The sequence below is a fragment of the Micrasema longulum genome, unplaced genomic scaffold (assembly GCF_059751315.1).
Source record: "Micrasema longulum isolate JH-2025_06_02 unplaced genomic scaffold, ASM5975131v1 h1tg000823l, whole genome shotgun sequence".
Classification (NCBI taxonomy): domain Eukaryota; kingdom Metazoa; phylum Arthropoda; class Insecta; order Trichoptera; family Brachycentridae; genus Micrasema; species Micrasema longulum.
The window spans coordinates 157,063-184,040 of record NW_028278015.1 but is presented as its reverse complement, the minus strand read 5'-3'; the positions used below and the strand labels follow the sequence as shown (position 1 = coordinate 184,040).

Here is a 26,978-nt window from a genome sequence, read left to right as displayed (position 1 = left end):
CTTAAAATAACCATGATAAAAAAAAATTTGGTCAAATGAGTAATTTCTCAGACCTCAGCTTATTCAAAAAGGTCAAAAAACACTGATCTATAATATCCAAATGATAGGATCACAACCCGACTCGAATTTTTGACATTCACATGAATAAAAAAAATGTAGTTTCTTTTTCATTTAAACTACAAACCCCGAAGACGCTTTTAAAAGTATAGTAATCAATATTTAAAAGTGTTAAAAAATTCACGTGAGGTAATAAGTTTACTGTAATTGAGATTAATATAATATTAAATTAAATTAATGAGCTAGTACTGTAATCCCCTTAGTTTTTCAAAAAAGTTGTGCTATTTATCATTATCGTACATCATTTCTCCTTCTTCTTTCCTTTCCATCACCTCTCCTTTCCTCTCTTCATGGTATAGTGTAAATTTTTAGTCAATTTTTGTTTTAAATTGATGTATAAAATTGTAAGATTCTGCATAATTATCTAGAATATGTCCATGTACTTGTAATTTTCTCAAACTGAACGGTTTGGGTAGGTAGGAAAAAATTGCCTTAAGGCAATATGCCCGCCCTTATATGTAAGTAAAGTGTTAAATAAAATTATCATTCCATGTCCACTAGTTGGAGCACATGGCGTCCACAGCCTCCAGGAACTGGCAGCATTAACTGCCAGTTCCTGAGCATTCTTCCGAGTCAGGTTCGCGACAAACAGTCGGCAGTAAATGTCCAGGACGTTGGGAACCTGATGCCTCGTAAAGAAGGCAGACGTGGCCAAGGATCTCGGGAGGTATCCGCAGTACATGGCCCAACCAACCGTATCATCTTCGTTTGATGACAGTTGTCACCGGAAGTCGCCGTGACTTTTTATCTTCATTCCTCACAAAATCAAACTGACGCACACCGTAAAATTTCTCTTAGAAACCTGTTCTCAAAATTCACTATTTTGCTGTTTTGGCCCCCAGTGACGTGCTACGTTTCATCCGCAGAGAACACGTATAATGCAAGTGGTATTAGGTAGCATTCGGTTTTCACTGAGTAAATATCTGATTTCCAGACAGCCTTCATTCTGTTGAAGGCAGAGCCCGCTATTCGTAGATGTACTCGTACTATCAGCTTTTTTAAATTTGCTCTATTTATACGTACAGGTATGGATATATCTGTATGAATCTGATTACTAATAAATAAATAAAATGATGTTAAAACACCTTAATTTTATATAGATTTAAGGGGATCGGTTACATTTGCTAAATAATAGACCAGTTTTTCTTATATAATATACCCAGCCATATTTGAAACCAGGCAATATATGGTTTTAAATAATGGCCAGGGCTAAAGTACAGTTTTACACAAACCAGTTGTGGAAAGTAAATAAATCTAGGCGTATGGAACCTCATTTCACGACACCATCGCAGGGCGCCTACTTATTAAAAACATATTTCAATCGGAAGAATATGTTTTGATCTGTGGAATTTTACTAAAACATAACTGTCAGTTATGGAAGGAATATAAAATACAAAAAATATAACTAAGCAGTTAACTTAATGCTATATTTACTATGTGTTAATTTCTAGGGTGTAAAATAATATTTTAAACCGGTTAATATCACCAAGTGAACACTGCCGTCGCATCACATTTATCATAAGGAATATATGTATAACTTATTGGAAATCCAGGGCAGTACAGACATATTTGGTTCTAGGAAAACAGACACTATTTCGTGGGTGATATTAACCCGAGGGCGGAGTTTAGCAAGCGGACCACGTTCTTCATCTCCTGGGGTTCGTTTTCTGAAACAATAGTAAGAATTATTTGCTGTTTTCTTAATTTCGTACTTTCTACAATTTGATACAGTTTTTTTAATATTTTTTTTTATTATGGTGGATAAATTATATGGCGCCATTTTTGTGAAAATCACCTCAAGGGCGCTCTACAATAAATATCGAAACACGTTTTGCAGCTACATAGCGCATTGACGGTTAGGAGTTCCTCGTTTTTTTAAATATAAAAATAAATATTTGCGTTCTTTTGATATACCCAAATATTTAATTTTGAGGGCCATTTTCAATGAGTTGTAAGTAACTCACTATTAGAAAATGGGAATCAAGTTGGGGTAGAGTGGGATTCGAACCACGGACCTTTAAACCGTGAGTTCGAGACACTTGCCACAGGACCACAACTCAATTAATTTTTTTTTGCTTTGTTTCTAAATGAGCGTCTCAATAATTGGTTTAAAATATAACCGTTTGGTTCGATTTTTTTTAATAGACGAATAATTATTCTGATTTTTTTAAAAATACTAATTGAAATCGAAACTATATACCACAACCTGATAATTAATTAATATAATTTATTGAATTATAATTTAATTTAATAACAGATAGATTAGCTAGATTACATCATGTCTAGCAGCTACAGAGCGCATGGACGGTATGAAGCTTAGCCCCCATTCGCATGATTTTAAAAATTAAATTTGATTTTACTAATTATTTTCAAGTTAATAAATAAGAGCTGGATTACTACACATTCTGCAGCTTCTGAGCGCATAAACGGTTGGAATCCTAAACCATATAAATGGATTTTAAGTTTGAAATAATTTGAGAGTTTATGACAAAGATTTACATAAAAAATATACATTAGCAGAGTAGTAAGTTAGCCAAGTGTTTATGATAAAAAGTAAACAATAAAGAACCAAATAAATAAAGCACTGTTTTCACATATTGTATTATTGTTCACGAAAAGATGAAAGCGACTACCGATGCCCGAGGGGTCCTGGTAACCAAACAAAGTGTTATTACGAGCATCTTGCGGTGAACGCTGATGCTACAGATCACGTGGTACTAGCTAGAGCGCTCCCGGTGCCACTAGCGGATGAAATTAGAACAACTGGTCACGCGGTGGAAGAACTGACGGGAAGCGTGGCCATATTGTATGCACGTCAACCACACAACGCGGTTAGAATGTTGAAGTACTTATGGTTTCTATTATTAATAAAATACTCTAATCATACCTTTACTATAACAGTGTAAAGGCGACGTTTTACTGTGTACAATAAACACATGTAAATGACCAAAATATCTCGGTTCAGTTTATTTATAAAACATTATTATTATTTTATTCCTATTTAAAAAGTACAGATTTAATTTTATTGTGTATTAAATGTAAAATGAAAATAAATAAATATTTTTAGCCTTTAATTTTTTTGAATATTCAAGACTTAGCGCTGCGTTTATTTTACGCTCATTAAAAAGATGAAAGAACACAAATTTATAAATAAAATATTTCAGTAATTATAATTTCGTATAATATTTTAAAGTACAATATATTAGGTGTTTACATAAATTTAGCAGCATTATTCCCTCAATTGAATGAGAACGGAAAGAGGGGATCATTTTTAAATTTGGAAAAAAACAATGAATGATAAAACAAAGTTGTCCATAAAATTTGTTTTAATTTTATTTTTACAAATGAATTAAGTTCATATGAGTGCAACTCTTAGTTCATACATTTGAATTCGGTTATTTACTACGAGTCAGACTTATCTAATAGGTTGAAAATATAACTGGCAAAGAGCATGGTAACCAGCATTGGTCATGCTGAAATAAAAATGTAACTTATCAACACGATTTGTACCGGAAGTCTTTATTCAAATGTTATTGCCGAATGCAAATACAATAAACCCCCTTTTAAAATTTTTCAAGGTAGCAAGAAAAAAAACGTGTGAAACTGAGAAAAACGCTCAAGTGAGGAAATAAAAAATGTATGGAAAAAATATGATCTAAGTATAATATATAAATGAAATTAATTTTCTACACTATTATAGTTTGCATATACTTCCAGAAAAGTTGTAAGAACGGTGGTAATTGGGGATCGTTTTTTCTTTTAACTATTTTCAATGATTTCACTAAAAATGTATTTTTATTTTGTACGTTTTAAAACAATATTATGAAATCTGTTTTTTTTTATTTGATTTTAAAACGGCATGTTAAAATTATTTTATGTGTAAATAAAAAATAACAAAAATAAAATTTTGAATTTGCGTAAAATATCATAGAGTATTTTTTCCCCTAAATGTCCATTTATACAGTATCACTTTTTTTTCTATGGCATTACCAAAAACAACTGTCATATAGATCGCTGCTAAATTGTTTCACACTTGTATGACAATTTTTTGAACCATCTTTTTTATAACTTAAAATATTTCTTTTGTTATGTTTTAAACATCGCAATTTATTGATTCGCAAGCGTTTGTCAACTGCGTATCATGATTTGTATAAGTCAATATGACGTTTTTGTTCCAATGAAAACTAAAACTAATCCTAAAGGAAGACACTTAAACAAAAAGGTCAATTACACTGCACCTGCTTTGAATTTAGGTTAAGACAATAATTTATCCTTTATCAGTTGTTTACCTGTTTTTATTCTACATTCGCGTGGCACACGCGATGGCACGCGAATGTAGAATAAAGACGTTGATTGGGGGAATATTTGTGCGAGAATGTATGAAGAAAAATGGGTCCTGACATTTCGGTGTAAAAAGCGGGAAAACGTAAAATCGAGAAATGTAAAAACGAGGTTTAACTGTATTGCCAAATGATACATTAGGTAGGTAAATTCTCACCATTGCTGTTAGTGATGTCCCTCTCGAGCGAGAGTTTCTCCTGTGCCACTTGATATATGCCCTCCTCTATAGTTCCCTGACTCACAAACCTGTAGATGGTGACGGGACGCTTCTGCCCCATGCGGTGACATCTAAACAAAACAATATTGTTATTCAATATTTTAATATTCATGTTTATTATTATTCTTTCACAATTTTAGTATAATTTTTTAACATTCAAGATAATGTCTCCTCACTGTCTTGTGCTGAGTGAAACATGCCTTAAATATATATTAAACATAATAAACTCCTATAAAACTTACAAACAGAAACACTTATAAATAAAAAAATACATTTTTACCTATTTGGATTGATCCACTAATCGATCCATGTGCAACCCGTTTCCATTCCATTTTATGATAGCAATTTAGTAATTGAAGACTGACTAATTATCTTTAAGGACAATGGAATAGATGTATAACTCTTTTGTGGCATTGATGCCACACCAGTCTACATACGATTTGATATATCTCTCTTATTTTTTTAAATGATGAAGCTGTATTTTTTGTAATCTTCAAATGGACATTTTCACACCAGATTTGGAAAGTAAAATGTGATGATGGACTTTACTACAAAAAATATTTATCCTTGCTACGCGAAGAATGAATACAGCATTAAATCTGTATAAGAGAGAGCACGATAGAACTCGTAACAAGGAAGACAGAGACGCTTTTCTGTGGCCAGTTTTTGTGTGAAGATTCAGTCAGTTATTGACAGTAATGGGGGCACACATAAAATTTATGATTTTTAATTAATTTTGCTACAACAGGGCAGATCTAAATGTTTTTTTTTTCAAATGTCTGAACTTATAGAATATTCCATCTTTTGCTTGTGGTAACACAAGTGAAGTGACTTGAAGAGTGATTCTCACCTGTCTTCCGCTTGCTTATCATTGTACGGATTAAAGTCTATGTCGTGTATAATGACGGTATCAGCCGCAGTGAGGTTTATCCCCAGCCCACCCGCTTTCGTGGATAGAAGGAATATGAAGATTTCTGATGCCTGGTTATATTGGTCGATAAGATCTTGTCTGCAAACAAAGAAATATAACATTTGAACTGAACAATGAAATATATCTGAACTCTTCCAACTAGAATCCTTAAAATTTATTCATAAATGTTGTCACGAGATATAGGCGCATCAGCAAAGTCTGCCTGCCTATAACTGTCTAATAATAATAAAAATACACTGATAAATCGTAGACGAAGAAATAAAACTATAAAAAAATGTAGTAAAGATACATTTATGATTCATATCGACGCTGGAAAGGCTATTTACTTTAAGCGACATCGCAGTTTTAATAACGACAAAACTAATTACATTAAGCGACATGGGACTTGTAAAATATTTTCAATAAATAGGTGAATACATCTTTCGTTATTAGCGTGTTCGGAACAACCCCGTTTATAGATGATGTTCTGAATGAAGGAATTTATGAGATTTATTTTTTTAAATTTTCAATTGGCTCTCCTGTAAAGTTTGCAAAATGTCGCTTAAAGTAAATAGCCTTTCCAGCATCGATATCATTAATTGTAGCGCTTTCTCACTTATAGATTATGCAGACAGGGTAATAATAACCGAGTTGCACAGTATGGACACAATACGAAAATATCATATACGAGGTGTGTTCAGAAATTAACAGGAATTTTTAAATTTTGCAGGTTTGGAGAGTCCGATTATCAAAATATTATGTTGGTATATATACCCCTGAAGTATGCTAAAATTTTCAGCTGTATTCATTGTTTACTTTGTCTGTGGCAGCTGCTTTTTCATTGAAGAAATATGGATGTTCAAACATAGGCAAAATGGTGAATGTTGTATAGTGTGTGAAGTGGCCACTTAAACCAGCCAACGACAGGTCATAAGCCCTGTAAATGCCTAGACTTCAATATTTCCTTTTTTAAAGTGTTCTCCATTTCTGTTGTAATTTGTTACTCTAGATCGTTCAATATAGGGTGACCGGGTCAACAGTGAACCACCCTTTTTTCTGTATCACACTGTGTCTGCAGTAAAAATCGCAGTTACCTCAAATTTTTATTAAAATACTGAGTGTTTACTGAAGTTGCTTTTTGCATTATACTTACTTCAATACTTGAGAGGATTAAAATGTTATGTACTATTTTTCTAAAAAAAGTCTTTTGGTTCACTGTGTACTGGTATGGTACACAGTGAACCAAGCCCATGGTGAACAGTGAACCATATCGGCCAACAACTTAATCATAGTATGTAATTCATAGAAAATGATGAGCATTGATACTTTGAAATAATATAAAACATATGAAAAACAAATTTAATTTTATTCAATTAGACAAATAGCAAAGTTTATAAAACATAAAAGAAATTGTATTAAAAAAACACTTACGCACTCGGGTATTGACTTTTACTATAAAACAGGAAAAAAATTCAGTTTAAATCCCACCTTTTTCTAAAACTAGTTTTAGGAATATAAAATTCAGTATTAATCAGCTATAAATATTTACGCCATAAAAAAACATAGTGTTATTAGCATAGTACATTATGTTCCGGTTCACTGTGTACCATGGTGTCATATTGTTTTCACAGAGACACAAAAAAAAAAAAAAGCCGTAATTAACATTTTAAAGGCCCTCATCCATAGCCAAATAATGATTTAGCATAATTGGATTGAAATAAAATATCTAACATATCCACTGCGGGAAAAATAATCCAAAAATACTTACGTGAATAAAAGTTGGCGACAGATGAATTTTAATAACTCGCAGGTGACACAATCATTCGACAACACTGACAAGAGCAGACTGATTTAAAACTTTTTGTGCTTGATGTGGTGTAAAGTACAAATTTTCAGCTACAATATATGAATAGTTTTGTCTGTAGGTAAAGTGGTTCACTGTGTACCACTGATTCACTGTTAACCCGGTCACCCTACCCTAGGGTGTGAAATCCAATATTTTGTCTACAAATATTTGGACAAACTTAAAATACTGTTGCTTAGTTTTCAACCACTTTCTTTTCCTACCGACCGGTTTCAAAGCTACATAAGCTTCTTTATCAAGGCATAATTAACTAATGAATTCTATCCTATTTTATTTGATCAATGTTTACATAATATTACTTATGGAGCAAATAAATCAAGCCTTACAGTCTTGTAAGGATGGAAAGCGTAATGAGATAAATATAAAAAAAGAAAATATAGAAATAATTTTATTTCATAGTGTAATAATGGTTGGCGTGTTCGCCTACTGTGCGATGATGGATTAGATTCCTGGTTCATGTAATGTAAATGGTCGACTTTAAGTATTGGTTCGAAAAGTGGTTTCACACTGCAATATTTCATTGTCCCTGGACTGTGTTCAATATACCAAATAAGGGTATTGTGGGACTCACCCGGAAACCAACGTCTACTGCGCCTGATCTACTATCATCCTAAGGACAGTGCAGAAGGTGAATTGCGCATTTCCTTTGTGTAAAAATAAAAACACCCAAAATACTGATTACCTAGCACGGATGTCAAATTGCTGACAGAAAGGGAAATAAAAGATGATCTCGATTCCTCACTCCGAAACAAAGAGAACACTATGGACAGCTACTATAAAAGCAGTAGCACTTTTAGGTACCACTAGTCAATAGAGTTGAGTTCAGACATGAACGAGTTCAATTCAGTTATCGCCGTTACTTTTACGCTTCGTAACCAAATTCCGTATTTTATCCAACATGTAATAAATACACATCAAATCAAGATATTTTTTTTTCTTTAGTCATCTCCAACCAGGGTAGAAGCTCCCTACATCAACAAGTAAAAAAAATAAAATCTTGATGAAATTTGGTGATCAGTCGAGTGAAGGAAGTGTTACCTCAGCGTGACCGCCGTACTCCCGTCCAGGCGCAGGTAGTGGTGGCCGCGTATCTGCAGGTACGGCTCCAGGATGTCCAGCATCATGGTGAACTGGCTGAAGATGAGCACGCGGTGACCTTCGCTCTTCAGCTTGGGGAGCATCTCGTCCAGCTTGCTGAACTTGCCGGAGCGGATGATCAGCTCGTCTGGAACCTTCATGTTTACTATGCTCTGCAAAAAAAATATAAACGTAAAAATTTTCAGTGTAAAATGAAGAAATTATAGTGGATGTGGCATTTTTTCTACAAATGCTTTCATACAAATACCATATTATGCACTCTTCAAATATGCATTCATATACCCACCACTGAGGATAAGAAGCATCCCAAACTGGTTTTAGGCTAGAAAATAATATACAGTAAATCCCCTGTTTTATGTTTTCTAGGGTGTAACAAAAAAGTGTAAAACCGAGGAAAACGCTCAAGTGATGAAATTAAAAATGTATGGAAAAAATGAAATCACATCAAAATATATTTATTGTACTAGACTACACTAAATATACTGCAGAAAAATTGTAAGAACTGTCATAATTGGGGATTATTCATATTTACCAATGATATAATTAAAAATATTTTGTATTTTTTTAAGCAATACCACAATGAGTTTTTTTTTTAAATTTAAAAAAAAACATGTTTAAATAATTTTATGTAGGTACTTAACGATCAGTATTATTTTACTAATATGTTAATTATAAAACAGAAAAGAAAAAGGAAATAAGTAAAGATGAATAAAAATCAAAAAGAGCCTATTGCCAAATTTTTAATCTTTCTGCATCGTAATTTATTGATATAAAGACTTTATTCTTCCTAAACATACGTCAACTGCGTGCCACTATTTGGTAAATGTTCAAATTAGACACTTAAACAAAATGGTCAATATCACTGCACCTGCTTTGAATTTTGTTTGAGACAATAATTTACACATTTTATTATTTACCTCAATTTTTTTTCTCCATACACGCGGCGGCGCGCGGCTCGTTGTCTTTTGACAGATCAAATGAGTTTTGAAAAATATTCAATGTAAAACCGGGGTTATAAAAAGCGGGACCTAAATATTTCTGTGTAAAAAGCGGGAAAATGTAAAATTGAGGAACGTAAAAATGAGTTTATACTGTACAAGAAAACAATACCAATAGAAATTGTTACGAACCTTGTACTGGAAGGTGAGCTGGTGGATTTGAAAGTCGGACATGCACAGCAAGTCTTGCAGGATGTAGACGGGGTTGTTGTCCTTGAACAGGGTATCGGCGGCCAGGTAGTCGGCCATGCGCTTGAGCCGGGTCTCGTCGTAGAAGTAGCGCAGCAGCAGGGGATGGTTGGCGAGCTTCCGCATGTCCATCATCATGGACATGCCGCTGTTCTCGTTTGTAGCGAGGATCTGGGCGTAAAGATTGCAGGTTAGAACACCTCTGAAGGATAACATTTAATGTTAAAAATATTTGGCTTTGATTGGGATTGATTTATTTCATCTTGAAATAGTACGTACATAATTATGAATGTCCTAATTTTAACATAAATCTAATTATCAGTGAACTATACACAATACACTTTTTAAGAACTAACTCATTTGCAAAGGCATATTTTTTCAACTTGTATTTTTTTCTTCTCTTATTTCTATTGGTAATATTAAAGATGCATCAGCGAGTTCTGTGTTTTTGACTTTTTATGAAATCGCAGCCTTATTTTATTTTCTTTCTCGTTTCATTTATAAAACATATTGAAAAAATTAAACTAAGAGAATAGTTACAATTGCGATCCATTTTTTTTACAGTAAAGAGGATGTTCGTGCTACGGCAAATAGGATCTAAAAAATATTTTCTTACACATGCTAAAAATTGGTGCAATAATCAATAAATTACAGAGTTGTTATGTTGTTGTGGAAAACAAAAACTGATTTAACAAATAATTTGTACAGGTTTCACAAATTTTAAATGTCAGAAACACTCACCGACCAAAATTTGTGACATCGCGGGCGGTGTAATTTTTAATTTTCGGTGGGGATTTTCAAAATACAAAACTTTAAAAAATCATAGCGATGATAATAATATATAAAAACCACTGAACTTCCTCATTGCACCGTTCATACCTGTCCATCGGACGCAGAGAAGGAATGGATAAGCTGCTTGTAGCTGGTGTGCTGCGAGGGTAACATGGGACATCTGACCAGTTGGTCCGACTTGGTGGGAAGGTCTTTAAGAACATCTCTCTTCAGTCTCCTGAGTACAAAGGGCTTCATGATCCTTTTGGCTTGGAGGATCTGAGTCTGTTCAAATGGCGGAGTGTCGTCCACTTCTTCACTCTTTTCAGACGCCTTTTTCGTTGTTTTCTTCGGAAAAAATAATAGTAACATTAAAAGAAATTTTGTTTTATGTTTTCGATTCATTGATCTTTTGGGTCTTAAAATCTGGGCTTTTTATAATCATTATCATATCCCTATCTATCCGCATCCAATGGTGTGCAGTTGGAGTGCCCTATGCACCACTGTGTGCGGATAAGAAAATGATGATGACGATGTTTGGGAGATGATTAAGACAATGTTTAGTAAATGAAACTTACGGAATTTTTTTGAAATAAACTTTTGAGGTCTTCGGTATTGTTAGCAAATAAGTGCGGCATCACAAAACACAGCAGGGACATTAATTCTAGAAGGTTGTTCTGTAAAGGAGTTCCGGTTAACAGAATTCTGTGAGCGGCCTAAAAATAAATAAAAACTATGTTAAGAAATCTTAAATAAGATGGTAAAAATATAAGAATGTTTCCCAGATATTTTCCTAATAACCTAAATTAACATATTAACCCTTAGACTGCTAAACAACGATATATCGTTGTTGTTAATCCCTATCATAAAGTTCTAACTAGACTGATGCTGACGTCATAATCCCCAAAATGGTAAATGAATTCGGGAACTGCTTGTTGCACTTAACCGTCAGTGGTATAAAACATTTTCAAAACATAAAAATTACTTATTCGACGGGTTATTATTCAGTTTCGTACCTATTTCAGCCCTACGGAAAATTTAATACAAAAAATGTTTTCTTACGCGCGGTGAAAATTCGAGCATTAAATTGTACAGCAAAGTTTCTTGAAAATTAATAAAAAATAATATAAAATATTTTAATAAAAATGAACTACTTTGAACGACGTCACTTGTTTATATGAATCAACCAATGATAAGAGGGTTGTGGAAGATTTCCGGTTTGCTAATCGTCAATGGAGCAATCAACAGAACAAATCAAGAAGAAGCGAAAGAGAACTTGCGACGTCACACGCGGATTAATTTCGGAAATACAAAACTTTAAAAAATCGTAGCGCTGATAATACGATACATAAAAATTGAAAAAAAGCTTTGTTTAGTAGTTTATTAACAAATATATATATTTTTTTAAACAACTAAATTTCCTCATTATACATTTATTTATGATGTTTAAATTTGCAGTGTTTTTAAAAAAGAGAAACGACTAAACACAGGAAACTTCTAGCTAGCCGGGAACGGAAACTGGGAATTTTTTACATTGCAAAAACAGTGAAATAAAAAATAAATCATTTTAATATTTAGAATTTTTAATCACTTATATGATATTTGAGAAAAATAATTATATTCTGTGTCTTCCCTGCTATTATACCCGATCCAGTGATTACAAAAATATTGATGTATTTCCGTAATTAATAACTAATTGAATACTTTACCTTTAATATAATAACTCTTATCTAGTAAGGTCCCTATATCACCGGAAAACTCCGTAATTAAGAATATAAACAAATAAGTAAAGAGCCATAAAATATAGAATTAATTCACCATGGAACCTAAATGATTGTCAATTAGGACGTTTGAATATTAAAAAATCATTTGTTGATTTATTATAATGGGTACCTACAGTAATGTGAAATTTTAATGTTTTAGCTTTTCATTAGGTAGTAATTATTACTCTACAAACAAAACGTAATTATTACTATACAAACTCTATTCTAGAAACTATTCTACAAACAAAACGTAATTGTGGTAAATAAAGTATATCAGCTCGATCTTGATCCAAAAATATTTCAGAAATGCTTCTTCGATTTTGAGCTCTTCATAAGAGTCATATAAACTATCATCACTATCACTTAGAAGTTGATCGTTATTGTCGAATTCACTTTCGGAATAGGTTGAGCTGCTAAGCTTTCGAGTTTCTAGGTGAGGTATTATTATTTCTATATCACTTTTAATATCCGTTATCATTTTAAATGATATACTTTGTACATTTATTCACAATAAAAAGGACCCTTTGCAGAGTTAACTTGTCAGTTGGAGTAATAAAGTAAGATTAAAAATATATATAAATGTACACAATATGTAATTTACCACAGCTGTTTGTAATTTCAGCAACTGTTGTCTATCTCGCTCAATCCATTATGCGTGAACTAGCTATTAGTGAAACGGAATATTTTTCTTGGAAGTGATATCAATTTGTGAGACAGTTGTACGAAAACATTATTTTTTAAATTAAAATTATATTATAACATCTACCAAGAAATAACATCACTTCTTAGTACATTTACCCGTTATCACGAAGTTTCAATCTAAATAACTCCATACAAACATTTGGACATACTCAAAATATTGTTGATCGAAATAATTTGCATAAGAAAAATATTTTTTAAGTATTTTTAGGCATTACCTAGGAGGTGAAATAATTTATCCAGATGAAACTCGCCGAATTCAATAAAGGTTTCAGCTCTTTTAGTTTGCAAAAGTCAACAGATGCAAGAGTTGAGGTAATGTAAAAATAATCGTGAATGGTGAATATTTCGCAGTGTGTAAAGTGGCCATTTAAAACAGCCAATTACAGATCATAAGTCCTGTAAATGCCTAGACTTCTATATTCCCTTTGCAAAAATGTGTTCCCTCTCTGTTGCAACAAATTTCAAGATATATTTTACTCAAATTTTGTTTAGCATGCATTGATGGAAGTGGTAGGTTTGATAATAAGGGCACTTTGCCCCGCAATCAACAACAAAAACCACCATAGTACTGTCGTTTCAATAATAACTATTAAAACAATGCGCCTTGAGATTGCTGCGCGCGATCATTTTTGTTTGTTTTTATTTTCCATTAAGAAAGGGTTTACAACCGCTGTACGAGAATGTGTTGCGGGCGGCACGAGTTGTCCATCTTGCTCACTCCACTGGGCTTGAATTAGATATTTATGAAATGGAAGATTTTTCTTGGAATTGCTATTAATTTTTAAAACAGTAGTGTGTTTGGAAACAACGTATTCGATAAAATATTTTTAAAATGTATTAATAATAAGATTTCTGATTAGATTCTTGAAAAACTGCGTAGCAGCGTAAGGGTTAATGGTATTTTTATTAAAAATCAACTGCATTTTCGTATACATATTGTACACAGGACACTACATTCATACATTCATACAATAATTCAAGTATATTTTGATTATTTTTTAATGAAGTTTAACATATGGACAGATATGGAGATCATTTTAGAGAAAATAATATATGTCTAAGCATTTATGCCATGTCAATGGCTGGGTTGAGTAGACACTTTACAGAGTGTGTAACATCCATATTTCTTCAATTGAAATAATTCAGTCAGATGAATTTTACCTAAACCTATAAAGGTTTCAGCTCACCTTTAGAAAAATTAACAGATGGAAGAATTGAAGAAATATGCATGTTCAAACATAGGCAGAATGGGAAATGTTACTTAAAATTGGATACAGTTAATTACAAGTTGAAAATGCCTTAAAAATTTAAATATGTATTTTAGAAAATTAAAATTCTTGCAATGTTGACATGTGGTGAAAAAAAGTTTTCTTACTTTGATACGTATAAGGTTTTCATATCTCTGTGTGGACATATTCTTCAACATGTGAGCTTCGTCAAACACGACGTAATGCATCTGCGTGACACGGAACATTTTACGCTCTTCGGGACTACTGCTAACTAAATTGTAACTGAAAAATAACATTTGATAATAATTATTGTAAAGGTTTCAATGACAATATGTATCGATATATAAAATAGTTTAAAACATTTCTTAACCCTTAAAGCGTCTGTGTCCGTTTTAAGTGACAACTACAAAATCTATGATAATATAAACTAGATGTAATGTGTGGCTCAAGTGATAAAGAAGAACGATAATTTAGCTATATTTTTCGCTCACACACAAAACATGGTGATGTCCCGTAGCCCATGACTGTCAGTTTAAATATTGACAAGTTAGAACTTGACGCCAGATCGAATACCAGTAATTTGGTAATTAAAAGATTAAGGAAATGTGAAATAGTTGCAATCTACATTATTTTCCTTGTTTTATTTATTTATATATACGCCCAATAGGCATTTTTAAGGACATATGTATGCATAGAAAATTATTATTAAAGAAAGTAGAAAGACACAATGGTATATAGTAGACTTGGTGGGAGTGGAAGCGGGAGAGAGGTGGTTATAATTTGATTTGATTCAGTGATCTTATGAAAGAAGACAACTTGTTATTAATGAAATCAAGACTGGTATGTTTGTTGGCAGACATTGCACAAAGTGATATGCACCATAATAGATTGCCCAAAATTACCGTCTCTGTTAAACTTTCGTGTACCCACAAGGACCACCAGACTTCGACACATGTTCCAGTGTGAGTACAATAGGACAAACTCCACCCACCATTCTCCCCTGCCCTAGTAAGCATCCACAGAACAGCTAATAATTATGCTGAGCTGTTGGACTTGCTCCACACCACTGCTGCTGCTATCAAATTAGCTATCCTATCCATCGAATGGCCATCCCCTCAATTCTCCCCTATTTAATGTGTTTCTCCATTCATCTTCACTTTATAAACTTTTACTTTTTTTTTTTTTTTAGAATGAATTACATGTTAAGTGTAATAGTTGTCAGTTTATTTTTGTTATTTTCTAACACAACAACAACAAACAATCACACCGTTTCTCTGTAGGGGTAGGCAGAGAGGATAGAACGCCATAACACTCTATCTTGGCATACAGACCTCGCTTCCTCTACATTCATACATCTTCTCATGCACGCACGCCGATTATTCCTACTTTTGACATGTCCATCTTCAAGTATTTGATGGACTTGATCGTACCATGTCTTTCTCGGTCTTCCTCGTTTTCTGCATCCATCAACATTTGCATCGTAGATCCTTTTAGCCGTTCTTTCACTGTCCATTCGCTCTACATGTCCAAACCAACGCAGCACCCCGTTCCTGATTCTGTCAATAATGCATGTCTCAGCCTTACACACTTCACGGATCTCGACATTTGTGCACCTATCATACATCGTTTTACCACACATTCGCCTGATGGATCGCATTTCAACAGTATTCAACCTACTTTCATCATTATTTTTCCAATTCCATACTTCGCTCCCATACATTAGAGTTGGAACTAGAACTCCGTTGTGAACTGCTAGTTTATTCAAGTGTTGCACAGCGTTATTTTCTATGATATTTTATATGTACTTTTAACTGTATATTATAAGAGCCCTCTGGGCGTTTATTAAATAAATAAATAAAGACCTTGTTTTACATGTTTGAAGATAATTTCATATGTTTAAAAGTTTTTTCTTGAAATTAGAATGAAAAATATCACATGCCATTTTTGTGTGACACTGTTGACACCGTGAACAGATCTTTTTATTTGAACCGAATAGTATAGTAATAGTAGAAGTCGATAGTCAGATGGCAGAAGCATATGTAATTTTTTGGTTTTCTAATTTTCAATTTTACTTGAGGTCAAACTTATATAGAATATACGTCTCGCTCTTCCATCCCCTAAGTCAAGGCTGTTATTTGATTAAAAACTGGTTTTTGTTTTCTAAAAAGTGAACCAAAACTCAAATCTGAACTCTGATCTTCTCCTCCGGCCTTATTCTCTCCACTGATGGATAAAGGCCTCTTCCAAACGTCTCCATTCCTTCCTATCACCCGCTTTATCGTCCACGTTTTCCTGGCTATCGAGGCAATGTCATCGACCCATCTTTTCTGTGGCCTTCCAACACTTATTTTGTTTGCCCACAGTCTCCACTTTATTATTCTGGGTCATGGGTCACCTGCCATCATTTTTTTGAACTTCGAAACTCTGATATTTCTAATTATTTATCAAATTTATATATTTTAATGTTCGTAATAAATGTAATATAATTAAAATAGTTACGTGGTGAGAATGACATCTACTTCACTGAGGCCCCCTCGAGCCCAAGAAACTCGGTGCATTCTCCTCTCATCCTGGTTACCGTAATACATGGCGACCCTGAGGGAGGGACACCAACGGGCAAATTCTAAATTCCAATTATCTAGAAAAGAAAACCAAATCAAAATGTCAAAGCTGTATGAAAACATTTGATAACTTAAATTACAAATCGCAACCAGACTCCTGTGAAACTTTTTGCGTCACCTTTGGGGATTTTTGTTCAATTTAAAATATATGCAAATTTAATGATTTATTTACTCCCATAGCTACCGAATTATTTTTAAATTAGTGTTATCCATAAACACAAAAAAAAAATCTGCTTAAGTTGGTAGACGGCATTACACAGAATAGTCAGTTTTTAGATTGATAGCTGGATTCTGGCTGGCTTGTTTGTTTTGGATATTCAAGGCAAGTTTAAAAACTAATTTAATTATATGAACATACATTAAAAGACATTTGAAGAATTTTGTAATTTAATGATTTATCCGTTTAGACCGTGTTAATTCAAATTGATGTTAAATACTACAACTAAAAAAATGTGTGTGCCAGATAAAACAATTGGTCCTTGATGTCTAGAGTGGATTAATTATTGTAATACTATCTACGCAGGTCTACAAATGAATAAAATGGTGTGCCTACAGCTTGTATCAAACACTGCAGATAGATTTATTTTTGGAATCTCTATGTTCAGTCATATAGAATGACACTGGCGGTGCGCATCACAAAGGGTGGAATATAAACTCTGTTAGTTTATGTAAAAGTAACTGCACAACACTATTCCAGAATAAATCTGTACATTTCAGATGAACTAGCTGCCAGACATCTTACGCTTAGATCAAGTACATCTACAGCGATAGGAAATGTCATTATACTTGTACGCAGCCAGCGCAAAGAATTCAATGACCACGGGTTTGTAGTCGCAGACCTTATGGCATGGAATGCTCTCGCAGCAGAAGTGCGAAACTGTGAGGGTGAAGTGATATTTCAGAAATAACTTAAAGCCCACCTGTTTTCTAAATCATTTGAATAAACCCATAACATGAGACGTCAAAATAAATTATTTCACTAAAATGATTTACTTAAAATTTAAGTCAAATTAAAATCAATACTCTTAAGAGACTAGAAAGATAAGAGGTGCATATCAGCTGAAAACTATCTGGTCTTCATTTAATAGTAATAATTTTTTCAAAGAGATGAGACACTTTTAAAATTTCATTGCTCAATTTCTATCTCGTGTAAAAATACAAAACTTTAAAGTTACCTAATGTAGAGGATGGTACAACAATGAGGTGGGTCCCTTGGGCTTGCTTGGTTTCCTTGAGGTGCGCTAGGAAGGCAATGACCTGCACCGTCTTCCCGAGTCCCATTTCATCAGCCAGGATACCGTTTACCTTCTGCGCATGGAGCACAGCTAGCCAGTTCAGCCCCACCAACTGGTATGCGGCTAGCGTAAGACTGAAAATCAAAGGCATTTTCTTATATAAAATAAATATAGTATCTGTGTAAAAAAAGAGCACTGCCAAGCAAAATATATGAGTAAATTTTTGTGTCTGTTAATGTAAAAAAAACAACATTATTCTATGACAGATTACCACAATTCAATTAATTTATTAAAAGGAGATTTATTTATTGTATATACGGCCTAAGCCAATTACAACAGTTACATGAAGAAACATAAATGCAAGAAACTGAACAAAAAGAACATAAAACTATTTAGCAAAGACAAACAAGATCTAGATCTTAAGAGCGATTTAAATGTATGTAAATGATATAAATAAAATAATAATAGATTAAAGGGCATTCATTTAAAATAAATATTTATTATGGATTTAACTGAGTTTGATATAATGAATTGGATTTAACTAGTTTTTAAGAAATTCATAAATGGATGTAACCAATTTTGATTTTATCAGTCATTTATTATTGTCTATGTAACGGTTATCACCACTTTTAATATATCTATAAAAATGAAATAAAATTATATTTAACCTAAAAGAAAAATTAAATAAAAAATTTTAAAAAGCAACAAATCAAATGCAAACTAGCGACCATATTGAGAAAAATACACCTGTAATTGGCCACATCGGATCTTCCTGGTTTTGAAATAAAACACGGTACGGATGTTGCCAATTTTTATATAAAATTTAATTTAAAACTGGAATTACTACAGGAAAACATAGGATTTTTCCACTTTAGATTTAAACAACCTATGCAAAACATTTAAGTTTGTAAGTGAAAAATCTTGATGGAAGTTCGTTGTAATTTATAATATAAATAAAAGACGAGTGATACTTTAATCCACAAATTTGGAATATCCAGTGACTGGTTTTATCACTTTCGCGACATCTTCGATTAAAAATATTTTAGAACTTTGTATAGACCAAAACTTTTTCAAATTTAATGATAAATTTTATATATAACCTTGTGGATTATCGATGGCGAGCCCGATCTCGCCCGTGCTTGCAGATTTTTTTATGGACTTTATTGAAAATAAAATAGTAAATCTAAAATCATTTCAATATGTTAAATTCTATCGTCGATATGTTGATGATATAATTATTTTGTGGGTTGGTAAACTCAGTTAATAAGTCAATCCAATTTACAATGGAGTTAGGAGGGAAAAAAATCAACTTCTTAGACTTAACATTAAATATAGAATCAAACAAAATACATATTAATATTTTTATGAAACCAACGTATAGTGATAACATTAAACATAATAATTCTTGACATCATATTTCACATAAATTGTCTGTATTTCATTCCTTAATTTATATACTGTTATTGGTACCGCTTAACAAACATAATTATAACAATGAGTTGAACATAATTAAATCTATCGCGGTAAATAATGAATATAATAATACATTAGTTGATAACCTAATAAGAAAGAAACAAAAGCGTCTCCTAAATAATAAATTAACCCAAAGTTTGACAACAAATAATAATAATAAAGACCGAAAGCGTTGGGCAAAACTTTCGTATTTTGGAAAAACTAGTGATAAAATTGGACAAATAATAAATAAAAATAAATGCACCGCAGCCTTTTACAATAATAACTCCTTAGCTAATTTGTTGGTTAGTACTAATAACAAAAAAGATAAGTTTTCCAACTCAGGAACTTACTTTCTTAATTGAAATGACTGTAAAAATACATGCTACGTAGGCCAAACGGGTAGAGCCTTTAAAACACGCATAAAAGAGCACATACAATCATAGACTAATAACAAAGATAATTCTAATTTTGCCAATAATTTAATAGAAAATAAACATTCCTTTGATTTAAAAAATAATGTAAAAATAATTCACATTGCACCTAAAGGCCATAAACTTGACAAACTAGAAATTCTCGAAATTAATAGATTGAAAAATAAACCCGACGTAGAATTACTTAATAAACAGATAACACGTGTGCATTCTCCATTACTATACCCATTGTAATATATTTTTACTAATGACTTTTTACCCTTTGTTTTTCAGAAATCATAATTGACAAAAATCACACTCAAGAAGGATGGGACACTAAAAATAAAATACTTAAACTCGTTAAAATAGCATTAGATCAACTCATTAGTTGACCTGAAAAATGTTGATAACGATCCTTAAGATAAAAATAACTTTATTTTATTTACTTTCATATAATTTTGAATTCTCTATCTTTACCTCTGTTTTGTATAAATACATTGAACTCCTTAATAAAGATACCAGTCTCGAAGATGTCGCGAAAGCGATGAAACCGGTCACTGGATATTCCAAATTTGTGGATTAAAGTATCACTCGAGTAAATAATCTGCCTTGAAATCTAATTAAGCAGACAGTACAGTACATAATCCAAAGAAATTTTTCTAACCAAAAATGCAATTAAAGGAAATGATATAAATACAGATGTAAATTTTATTAAAAAATACAACATAAGTGAAATTACTTGGGTTCGAGAATGGACGGTTGCTGCTTCACTCCAGCTCCGGCCGCAACAGCTGTCTCCAGCTGAGTGGCGAGGCTGGTGCACTTCTTCATCAACTTCTGGATGTTGTTTCTGGTGACCAGCAGCTCCTGAGTGGAGTTTAGGATGTCGGTGTTCAGGTACTTGCTCTCTTGGAACTTATCGACCTGAGAAGGAAAGGAATTTTTTTAGTCATAATCGGGTTGTGGTCCCGTGGCTGTGTTGCAGACTCGCGGATCAGAGGTCCGAGGTTTGAAACCCTCTCTATCCCCAATTTTCTAATATTAAGTTATTTACAACTCATAAAAAATTATCACCAAAATTGAAATTATTTGGGTAAATCATAAGAACGCTAATATTATTTTTTTCTATTAGAAATAAACATTTAAAACAATCATTTTATTATTTACGCTTTATTAAGTTATTTCATAAGATCATTATTTGCATTATTCTTAGAGGTGAGGGTCAGTGCTATTCAAGCTCCTGACATCACTGCGACCTGTGAAGATCTATCTATCTCATTTGCATACACCGGGCTCTAGTTTTACGTGGTGAATACATTCCACAGGATATCGTGTATAAAAAAAACATGTGTAAAATAAATATATTAAAATAACAATATTTCGTCTTTTGGCAACAGCGCAATGTACTGTGCCATTGAACGAACAATCTATGACTTTTCCTATCGCAGAAGATGTAGTTGATTTAGATGTAGTAAGAGATCATTGTTATGCAAATACTTTGGACACAAATGTTTTAAGTAAAACGAAATATCAATTTACCAGGTCTATCCATGCCTTAAAGGGCCTTAGGGACATAATAACTTCGGCCTTTTTCTTTGAACACCCTTGCAACTGCTGTAGTTCCGACTCTTTGGCCGTGTTCAAGAACTCAAACACTTTTTTCTTGTCTCCCAATAAATCATTAGTTATCTCATTATCTGAGTCCTCATCGCTAGAAAAAATGCACAATTATCATCAAGAAACATCAGAGTTTAAGACCGAGATAAATTAATGAATTGTGAATTACCATATAAAATACTTTTTTATTCTAAATTAGTAAGAGTCCTACTCACTAGGGAAACCTGTTCTTAGGAAGACTGTACAGTGTTCAAAATGTGATTTACATTGTTCACGTGTAACTAATAATTGGTAATGCATGTTTTATTAGTATTATTGTTTCTTTTATTTTTATATTTGTTTATTTTATATGGTACCTATATCTATTCGATGTTTACAAATATGTACAAACATAAACTTTTTATGTGTCAATTTTCTTAAGTGTAAAAGCCGCCGCTAAAGCCGTTTAAAATATATAAATAAATAAACATTTATAGACCAATATCTCAAGAGAGATAAAGAATTCCTTTATCTCAGTTAAGATATTGATCTTTTTATATGAATCCTAAGAGGGTTGAATCCCAGTATTATTCTACAAATATTTGTACATACTCAAAATATTAGAAAAAATCCCACATCAAATCCTTTTTTGAACATATCCAATCACATAATACTTCATAGAAAATATTTATTTTCTTTTTTTACATCCGCTCCTAGGTGGAACATGTGGACATTATCCCTAGCCAGAACTCTCGCCTCCTTCCACGTCAATCCCGTGTTCCTTAGTTTTTACAATAAAAAATTATGGTTCTGTGTAATTACAGAGTTTTACAAACCTGTTGAAGACCTTCTCATCTTTATGTCCCCGAGAATCGAAATCACTGTCTGATCCAGCGTCACTGCCTCTCCGCTTTGGCACTTTCTTCTTGACATTGGAATATTTGATGGCCATATTTAGTCGGCTGTTGATCTGCGCATTCCCATTCCTCACCATGTTGATGTACTCATTCTGGAACTTGTTTTGGCTGTTGACACTCTTGCTGATCTCCGCTTCCTCAGGGTCCAGGGAGAGCAGTTCATCACGGGAGCGCTCTTCGTTCCAGTTGTGCTTTATGAGGACTGATTTGATTATCTGTAAGTAAACAATTGAAGGCAAGTGAGAATAGGCTACAAAGGAATGAATTTTTTGGGAATTATCATCATTAGTGACTCTACAGCCCGTTGTGGGCCCTGGCCTCCGCAGAATCTGTCTCCATTCCTCCCTGCATCCTGATCATATACATCATGCAATAAACTTGGGCATCTATCAATATAACCACATTAGTTGATTTGTGTCGGCATCATCAAGTTATTCTCGATTGAAAATGTCAGTTTACGAGCCAAATTCTAGCTGCAGGAGGTTTTAATTTTCTGCTTCAATATGAAGAAATCTGCGGCTGAGGCTCATCTAATGCTCTCAAATACTTATTTATTTATACTTTCACATTGTTTGTATTCTTTTTTTTATACAGAATAATGTTCCCTCACTGGGGTGGGGTGTCCCGTGCCGAGGGAAACATTTTACAAAATGTGAAACATGCCTAAGATTAGCTATTTAACAAAGTTAACATAATAATAATTTAAAAAAACATAATTAATCCAATTAACCTAATTATAATTAACAAAATAAACAATAAAAAACTAAAATATTCATAAAAAACATAACCAATTTATATAGACCAATAAAATAAAATTCATAAACAGTACACACATTTTACCTATTTGGCTTGATCCACTCATTGATCCGTTATGGTGAGAGAAAGATTGTATCATGAGTGGTTTAAACACTTTAACAATGGTGATTTTCACATCAAAGACAGCATTCAAAGTCAAGAAGAATTGGCACGATCATTGGGAGTGACTAAACAAGCAATTTCAAAACTTTGGGAATAATTCAGAAGCAAGGAAATTGGGTGCCGTACGCGTTGAAAACAAGAGATGCTGAACAGCGTTTGTTGCCCTACCCCACCCGCCGTATTCTCCAGACGTCGCTCCCTCTGAATATCACTTGTTTCGATTAGTGGTACGTGGCCTGGCTGACCAGCACTTCCGGTCTTATGAAGAAGTAAAAAAAAAATCGATTTGTGCATTACTTCAAAAGATGACCAGTTTTTTAAGGCGTGATTTGTAAACTGCCTGAATAGGAGAAAGTAGTGGCCAGCGATGGACATTACTTTGAATCATGAATATATAACCAGTTTTTTAAATATTTAATAAATTTTGGAATAAAACAGCGGAAGCGAAGCCATACACCTATTACAACACGGCTTTTTGCTACCAGGGCTGGTATTCCGAACGCACTCGCGGCCATGTTATCTCGTGTATTTTGTTTGGAAAAAACTGTTTTCTCGTGCCCCGAGAGTGGTTCAGAATAGCACCCCGGAGACTACTACATCTACTCTGCTACAGAGGTACATTTTTCATTAAAACATCATCAATCCTACTTACCAATGAACTTATATCGGGAAACATGAGAATCATGTTATTTAATCTTCTGTCTTGTAAGGACTTGTCTATCACAGGAGCCACTGCTGGGATTTTCTTCACAGGAGAAGTCTCATTCTCCGATTCCGAGTCCATGGGACGAATTCTCTTGTAGGTAGTAGGGCCCCGCAATGGCGCTGAGGCTGATGACGAAGAGGCTGCAAACAATTGATAATAATTCAAGACTATTCTCAGGTAAAAATCCAGAAAAAAGGAAATCGAGTGGTTAAAAGTCAGCCTTGTAGTGGTGCAGTGGTTGCTAACATGCTCGAGGTTCTGGGTTCGATTCTCCGGAGGGTCAACATGAAATATTTATATTATGTAGTCGGTTTTACACTGCAATATTTCACTGTCCTTGTACTGGCACCTAAAGATGTTCTGAATCCAGAAGAAGAATTTGTTTATCTGGGAAGTATGTTTACTATAGTCCTTAAAATTTAGCTTGATTAAAATGACAGCTGCCAAACTAATGTCAATAGTGATGGGAAATTACTGATCACTGATCATGTACCGATCAAATTGATTTTATCAGTTTTTTCATGCAAACATGAAACTCTGTTTCCGAAAATTGATATAAAAACGCAAAAGCAAGCCTATTATAGTGTATTTAAGACAATTATTCACCAAAAAATAAGACATTAATCTTTTTTTCATGAACAACATCAAATGAATTATTTTTTTATTCAATCATATACATTGATCAATTTGTCTTATCTCTAACTTTTTTGCAAAATGATGTAATCTTGAAAGAACGTCGTTAATAATTAGGTTAATTTTAGTTTTTTTTAGTTTTAAAGCTGATTTTATGGATTTATGTTGATTTATATGTCAAGCATTATATAACATGCCAGATACGAATGATTTTTCGTGTGTCAATATAAATCACTCCTTAGACATCACTACAAAGTTATGTCGTCACTTTTGCTGACAACTGTTATTCTAATCTAGCTATATTTTAAGGACTATAGGTATGGGAAGACTGAGCAAGATATTGAAGGGAGGGTGGGTGCTGTGAACAGGGTGAACGGTCCACTTAAATCTACCTTGGCAAACAAATGTTTGTCGCAGGAGGCAAAACCAGCAGTTCACAATGGAGTTTTGGTGCCGGCCCTTGTGTTTGGGAGTGAAGTATGGGGTTGGAAAAATAATAATGAAAGTAGGTTGAATGCTGTCGAAAGTGTGGTGTGTCTCAGGCGAATGGGTAGTAAAACGATGTATGATAAATGTACAAATGTCAAGATCCGGGCATCATGTTAAGGCTTAGACTAGCATTATTGACAAAATCAAGAAAGGAGTGTTGCGTTGGTTTGGGCTTTAGAGCTTTGGTAGTATGGTTTATGTTTTATAGGGCAATATAAGATTGGCTAGTTAAGCATACCTACTAATATGTTTTTAGGATGTCTCATGGTAAAATGTCAAGTGCATTTGCCTACCATGCCACAAGTCTCAGATTCGATTCCTGACACTGTTACGGGACAAAGATGCTTTTAAACCAGAACATTTCATAATCCCTGGATTGGCACCTGAAGAGTAGGCCTGATCATCTTACCTTCACGTGACAAAAATGATCGAGATACGCTGCGGTTAGTTTACCAATGCAGTGGCCTATGCACCATTAGGTTCAGAGAGGGAATGATTATGATTATATTTTAGGAAAATATAAATGCAAAGCGACCAATAACACGTTTCCTCGTCTGCAGATTATGGTGTACAGGTCTCATCGCAACATAACTTTGCAGGGAATCAAACCTAGAACACTGTGAATAGAACCCCAACATGCTAACCACCACACCGTACAGCAGACAAGATTAAGAATAAAAATATATTTATATATATTTTTAAATATACCTACTTAAATGTAATTATATTATTATAAGGAATATCTAGGTGTTTTCAAGTATGGATTTTTATAATTACAGGTGTATTTATAATGAAACATGTACCTTATATTATTTAAAATCTTAAAAATAGTGTTTAGTACATACAATTATGGTTTCATGAAATCTTGTAAGGTAAGGTTAATTTTTGAAATGTGTTAAGTTTAGTATGTAGTTACTTTTTACAATTTCCACATATGGTTAAGTAAACTTTTTCCCTATCTAGAAAAAAATACTTTAAGAGCTCATTGAAATAATTAACGTTTCATTGAACGAAAAGAAAATGAGCACATTGTAAGGAATGATATAAAATATGTGAAGGTCAGGCTGATATTAAACACAATTAATTTTATCAACGATATATCAAATAGGCAGTTCTCAATTAGTTTTATTGAAATAAACTGCATTAAAATGGTAAATCATCAACTATTCGACGATTTAAGTTGGTGAGCTTACTGACAGGTGAGGTTGCCTTTTTTATGCCCACACTGTAAAACATGTTTCAATGTATATTTAAGTAGTAAAACACAGAAACAAAAACATAGAATAAGATAAATTTAATACCGGCAATAGTATTCCACATGTCGCAACTTGCAAGGGAATACTGAGAATTGCTAACAGACGTCGGTCCAAGCAATCAGCTGAGAGAGCCCACCGCCGTATTTATATCTCTACTGCGGTATAATACAATATAGTACGGCAATAACTAATGTCAAAAACACGTGTTTAGATCAACCTTCCGAACACTATCTAGATTATGGCCAACAACTTACAAGCAAGAGTGTTGGATAATCCATTTATTCCCGAAGTTCCGTTGTTGGCGGCGGCCAAACTAGGAGCCTTCTGAAAACGGTATTGTCTGAGATTGTTCAGTAAACTCGGGCTAGACTGGGGGGAATTGGACATCGCTGAAATAATATTTATGCGCGAATATTTGATGAACTAATTTAGAAAAATTATCGAATACCACCGTCCCGCAAAACCGAAAAGCGGAAAACTGTCTCGCGAAAACAGCGCACGAAAACAAAAATCAAAGTGAAATGTCATAGATTTTTCAGCGAT

At 33.4% G+C, this 26,978-nt stretch overlaps 1 protein-coding gene across 2 annotated transcripts; it reads right to left on the bottom strand.

Annotated features, from left to right (window-relative positions):
- Positions 1-374: 374 nt before the first annotated feature.
- Positions 375-26,978, bottom strand: LOC148278827 (SWI/SNF-related matrix-associated actin-dependent regulator of chromatin subfamily A containing DEAD/H box 1 homolog). Of its 2 annotated transcripts, none has more exons than XM_088230833.1 (15): positions 26,690-26,978; positions 24,004-24,197; positions 22,353-22,648; positions 21,460-21,631; positions 20,660-20,844; positions 17,996-18,189; positions 16,699-16,837; positions 14,346-14,481; positions 11,084-11,221; positions 10,614-10,853; positions 9,678-9,905; positions 8,488-8,699; positions 5,526-5,684; positions 4,616-4,746; positions 375-1,784 (listed from the first exon to the last, which is right to left on the bottom strand). In XM_088230833.1, the coding sequence occupies exons 1-15, from the start codon at positions 26,820-26,822 to the stop codon at positions 1,708-1,710; spliced, it is 2,634 nt and encodes an 877-aa protein (XP_088086959.1). In that variant the 5' UTR covers positions 26,823-26,978; the 3' UTR covers positions 375-1,707. The 2 variants fall into 2 exon arrangements, with proteins under 2 accessions (XP_088086959.1, XP_088086960.1); XM_088230834.1 differs by having other exon boundaries at positions 26,481-26,957.